A 5962-nucleotide genomic window follows, 5' to 3' on the forward strand; every position below is an offset into this window, starting at 1 on the left:
CACAACGCCCGGTTATTTTTTGGTTGCAGCCGTCATTGTTGTTTGGCGGGTCCGGGCTGGGGATTCGAACCCGCCGCCTTAGGTGTACGTGGCTGGCGCCTTAGCCGGTTGAGCTATAGGCACCGAGCCTATCATGAATGTCTTAAGGGAAGACTAGATTCTCTTTTCTCTCTGGGTTTTCCTCAGCAGCCCAGTCTCCTGCCTCTCCCTCCTTAGGGACATCCCTGACCCCTTCTCCATCCACATAGCCACCTGGCTTTATAGAATAGGGTTTCATTTTGCTCTAATTTGGGAGTTTCCCCAAAGTCAGACATCTAGGATAGTCTCTCCATTCTTCCCTTCCTTACCTGCACCTTTTACCCAGGGAGATGTGGTGGGTGCACACTCGACTTGTCAAAAGTTTGGCACTCAAGAGGGGGAGACAGAATCCAGCCCAGGAAATGCATTAGACCAGGTGTCCTCAAACTATGGCCCACGGGCCACATGTGGCCCGCCTAGGACATTTATTCGGGCCCCCCAGTGTTTTTGCCGCTGCTGCCCGTCCTGCCTCGCAGCCGACTCGTCCCCGGGCATGCAGTCCAACCCTCCAATGGTCTGAGGGATAGTGAACTGGCCCCCTGTTTAAAAAGTTTGAGGACCCCTGCATTGGACAAATCAAGACTCTGTGGAGGTGGGTGCCTCCACTTCCAGAAAAAATGGAAGCAACCTATGCATCCAAGAGGCTGGACACCAGCCTGACAGAAAAAGGCCAAGCTTTATTCCCTGAAATCTGTAGTGCTGCAAAACCAGTTTTAAAGAAATAGCTATTTTAATAATTTGAATTTAAAAATCAATATAGTTTTCAGACAATAATTATAAAAACAATACAGAGGAATATTTAAAAATTTTAAAAGTCTCTTCTCCCTTTTCCTCAGTCTTGTCTCTCAGTGACAGAATTAGAATCAGTTTCTCTATACCATCTTGTGGTGAGTATGACAAGGAAAGACAGGGTCCTCAGAGGTGACCCCTCCCTGCTGGGGGTTGTCTCCCTTTACAGGGATGAGTTCACTCTTGGCTGCCAGTTTCACCCCTGTTCCCCAAGAGCCAGTGAGCATCCTCATTGCCCTGAGGGTCAGAGCAGGATCTCAGCGACCCTTGCTCACTCCAGGTCCCCTCTCTCCTACACATGTGAACAGGCAAGGACTGGCCACAGGGCGCTATGGCCTTACCAGGAAGTCGGCCATCTGCGTAGCTCCCTGTGATTTCTGTTCCTCCCCAGATTTTCTCAGCGCTTTCAGATGCTTCAGGTGCTTCTGGATTTGCTCCTGGAAAACAAGTACTTGTTGAGAAGCTTAAACTTGGCCCCTGCCATCTTTAGCTAGTGCCAGCTCTAGAGGGGAAAATCTGATCCTGGGGGCAAAGCTGAGGGTGCTGCAGCCAAAAGCAGGGGAAGTGAGGCTCAGGAAAGAGGAAGAATGAATCTGTCACCAAGGGAAACAGAGCCAAGATAAGGGGGGAGGACAGAGGGGAGGGAGGGAGAGAGAGAGAGAAAGACTTAATAACTTTCACTGAGCCCCTGGGTTCAGCTATACTTGAAGGTAGCTCCGAGCAACATAAACCTATAAATCTATCATTGCTGGCTTGGTTTGTTTTCCACTTTTTCCATTTACAGACCAAAAGTCCTGGCTAATGCACCAACATTTTAGAGCTGTTGGGAAAATGAAGCTAGGCCCAGTGTGTCCAAGTGCCTTGCAGAGAAGGGCCCCTAGGGCACCTACCTTGTAGTCCAGGGCAGCCTCCTCAATGGGGCGCACCTGGTGACCTCGGTGCTCCTGACTCAACCTGCAGATGAGACATATGGGCTCCTCATGATCTTCGCAGAAGAGCAGCTGGACCTGATTCAAGTGGCGCTTACACTGTGGCAGGAGCTGGGGGCTTAGGCTTCCAGAGTTGTTCCTTGCTTGGCACTGGAGACAGCTGGGTGGGCGGCTGCCTGAGGCCTCAGGGTCCCCAGAAGCAACAGGGCAGATGCAAGAATCCTGCACACAAGTTCCATCAACCGTATCTCCTTCCTGGGTGTAGCAAAGGGTATTCGAAGCCTTGTCTGGTGGGCTCCCTGAGGAAGGACATGCAGTGGAAAAACATCCTGAGTGGCAAACTCAGTATGTTTTGAAAGAAGTATTGCAAAGCCCAGGAGAGAGAGAGCCCATGCTGGGGAGGCATGACCTGTTGGTCAGACTCTGGCCACTTTGTAGCTTCTCCTCCCTGCCTTCCATGTAGTGAGGCAGCAAACATGCCAGGGGGACTGAAAGCGAAGGGTTACCCTCAAGGTATTCCTCAGACTTAGAATTCTTAGGCATTCATTCTAAAGAAAGACCCATGGTTCTTTGCTACAACTCTTGTGTCTTCCTCCTGCCTGGACAGGGATCTAGCAGGTGATATAACAGAAAACAAGGCTTGGCGCCTGTAAGTCAAGTGGCTAAGGTGCCAGCCACATACACCAGAGCTAATGGGTTTGAATCCAGCCCAGGCCTGCCAATCAGCAATGACAACTATAACCAAAAATAGCCGGGTGTTGTGGTGGGTGCCTATAGTCCCAGCTACTTGGGAGGCTGAGGCAAGAGAATCACTTGAGCCCAGGAGGTAGAGATTACTGTGAGCCATGATGCCACGGCATTCTACCCAGGGCAACAACTTGAGGCTCTGTCTCAAATAAATAAATAAATAAATAAATAAATAAAGGAAAGCAAGACATCCTAAGCAGTGCCTGTGTTGCCATGAAAAACCACGCCAGGTTGCCTGTGACTTGAGTGGGAGCTCCCAGGGGACAGTGACTCAGGTGTCTCATCCTAGCTGGATCCCCAGCCCCTAAAGTATTTGGCACATAGTAATAAGAGTTTAGGAAGTGTGTGTTAAATGAAGGAATAAATGGATCACTAGTCTCATCCAACCTCAGGAAGCATTAAATGAAAGCAGAGAAGGGGACTTTATAACGTTAAAGGGTTGAACTCACCATGAAGACATAATAATTACAAATATCTCTGCCTCAAGACTCCAGTAGAATGAACAAAAATAACAGGAGATGTAAGAAGAAATAGAAACACACTCAAGCCATTGGTCCCTCCCAATCTTCCCTTCAAAGTGTCCCAGAAGTTCACAGTACATCTTCAAATGAGACCGTTTGTGGCCCCCAGTAACTATTCTTCAGCCTTCTCATGTGACAGAATGGATTGCTCTCCATATGGCTGCTTACCCCCTCCCCTCTCTTAAAAAAACCCCATACAGAGCTAATACAAAGGGGTAGTAGGGGAATGAGGAAGCTAATACAAGGGGGTGGTAGGGGAATGAGGGGAGGAGGGGGGAGAATAGGGTGTCACAGTGTATGGCACACCTCTTGGGGGTGGGCCATAATTATAAGAGGGACTTTACCTAACACATGCAATCAGTGTAACCTAATTCTCTGTATCCTAAATGAGTCCTAAACAATAATAAATAAATAAATAAATAAATAAATAAAAATAAAATGACACACACACAAAAACACCCATACATTTCTCAGCCTCCCTTGCAGTTAGGTGCGGCCATTTGATTACAATCTAGCCAAAGGGATATTAATGGAATTGTCATGAATAGCTTCTAGAAACCTTCCCTATACCCCTTTGTCCTCTATTCTGCCACCTGAGGATTGTCACCATCTGAGATGTTAAACTGGAGAGAAATTTGGTAGAGCAGAGAAACAGCAGAGGCCTGGTGTTCTGGCCCATGCATCATTTATGTGAAAGAGAAACAAGCTTCCATCTTGTTGAAGCTGTGGTTATCAGGGGTTCCTGTTATTCACAATCAAACAATCCCAATGACTCCCTCATCAATAAAAGACAGATATTCAGGATTTGGGCAACAGGCTTTCCTCTCTGCTCAGAGAAAGAAAAATGGTAGAATCTCAGCCCCATGACATACCACTATGGGGTTATGGTGAGAAGTCAGTACTTTTACCCAATTTTTTCCAGATTCTCAACCTGGGGTCCATTAAATTCTAAAGAAGGACTTCAGAGTGTCCAAGAACTAATGGAAATTTGATGTCATATCTGTGAAGATGTGCATATACATATGTATTTTTTCAGGGTCCACAGCCTGCAAAAATTTGCAAAGGGACCCCAGGAGGCACCCAGGAATCCCAGTAATACAAATACAGTGCAGATAAAATGGAATTGAGGGAAATACCTTTACAAGCCACCATTCCTAAGGATGCTAGGTCTTCTGGATTTTGGGGTCTTTTTTCACTTGAAGATTCAGGGACTTCTGGATTTGAAGACTCATGGAGCACACTGTCTACCATCTTCTCCACGGTCTCAGGGATCTCCGGGACCCCAATTCCATTTTTCTCCCAGAGTACCGTGGCTTTTTCTTCTCCAGCCAACAATGCACTGGAAAGCGTGTTCCTGAAGGTTCCCCCAGAATGTTCTAGATTCTGTGAGTCTTTCTCCTCAGCTACAGTAGCCCCCACATCCAGAGTGGCCACTGCTCTGGAGATAGCTGCCTTGTCTGGATTTGCAGGGATTATTTCCTCTTGAGTCAGTAGTGTTTCTGGATGTGAGAGTTCTCGCTCCACTGAAGGAATGGTCAATTCAAGACTTTTGGGTCGCTTCTTCCCTGAAGGTAAGTATACATGTACTTCGGATTTTTTGGATTCTTTCCTCCCCAGGGCCCCACTGGAAAGCCCTTGGAGCCTTCCTGCTGAGCTGGCATTCCTGCGGAGCCCAGGGCTTGCCTTAGGGGTCCCTGGCACCGAGCTGAGGCCTGTGCCTCTCCTGTGCAGCAGCGATGTGCCCCGGAGCCATGGCTTTCCCTGGGCTTCTAGGCACTCAAGGCCCTTAAGGTCCCTCCGCTTGCTAAGAGACTTCCTGAGGGTTCCTCGCCCTGCCTCGGGCTGGCTGGAGGGCGGGGTGGCAACCCTGTCGTTGCAGTGATCGATGTTGGGGTTGTCCGCTATCTTCAGGTTCTTGGACTTGTTCTCCCCAGTGGAACAAGAAGCTGTGGAACTGTCTGTGTTACTTTCTTGAGTTGGATATTCTGAAAAGACAGCCAGATGCAAAGGCATGAAACTGCCCCACACTCAGGGCCAAGGGTTGACAGAAGGGTGAGAAGAGAGAATTCTTTCAAAAATTAGGACAAACTGGCTAGAAAAGTGGCTCACACCTGTAATCCTAGCACTCTGGGAGGGGGTGGATTGCCTGAGCTCATGAGTTAGAGACCAGCCTGAGCCAGAGCAAGACCTCATCTCTAAAAATGCCCTTGGCTCAGTGGGTAGGGTGCCAGCCACATACACTGAGGCTGGCAGGTTGGAGCCCAGCCTGGGCCAGCTAATATCAACAATGACAACGGCAACAAAAAAACAGCTGGGCATTGTGGCAGGCACCTGTAGTCCCAGCTACTTGGGAGGCTGAAGCAAGAGAATGGCTTAAGCCCAAAGAGTTGGAGGTTGCTGTGAGCTGTGACACCACAGCACTCTATCAAGGGTAACATAGTGAGACTCTGTCTCAAAAAAAAAAAAAATAGCCAGGCATTGTGACTGGCAACTGTGGTCCCAGGTACCAGGGAGACAGAAAAGAGAATTACTTGAGCCCAGGAGTTTGAGGTTGCTGTGAGCTATGATGTCACTGCACTCTACTGAAGGTGACAAAGTGAGACTGTTTCAGGAATAAAAAAAATTTAGGACAAAATTCAGAATATTCTGGACCAGCGGTTCTCAACCTGTGGTTGCGACCCTGTATTAAAGGGTCACGGCATTAGGAAGGTTGAGAACCACTGTTCTAGACAATGACACTCAATTACCATTAAGAACATACTAATTGGCTCCGCACCTGTGGCTCAAGCGGCTAAGGCGCCAGCCACATACACCTAAGGTGGTGGGTTCGAATCCCCAGCTCGCCGGCCAAACAACAATGATGGCTGCAACCAAAAAATGGCCAGGCTTTGTGGCGGG

The 5962-nt window shown here is 48.5% G+C and overlaps 1 protein-coding gene across 1 annotated transcript in view; it reads right to left on the reverse strand.

Moving 5' to 3' along the window:
- The window catches only part of MEFV (MEFV, pyrin innate immunity regulator), a 17669-nt gene that overhangs the window by 7533 nt on the left and 4174 nt on the right, over positions 1-5962 (reverse strand). The window contains exons 2-4 of the mRNA XM_023513802.1: positions 4201-5049; positions 1758-2095; positions 1209-1304 (exon numbers count right to left, since the gene is read on the reverse strand). Of these exons, the coding sequence (XP_023369570.1) occupies positions 1209-1304; positions 1758-2095; positions 4201-5049 (1283 nt within the window). The remainder of the gene's footprint in view (positions 1-1208; positions 1305-1757; positions 2096-4200; positions 5050-5962) is intronic.

Source organism: Otolemur garnettii, unplaced genomic scaffold, assembly GCF_000181295.1.
Source record: "Otolemur garnettii isolate 467f Iridium unplaced genomic scaffold, OtoGar3 scaffold00044, whole genome shotgun sequence".
Lineage (NCBI taxonomy): Eukaryota > Metazoa > Chordata > Mammalia > Primates > Galagidae > Otolemur > Otolemur garnettii.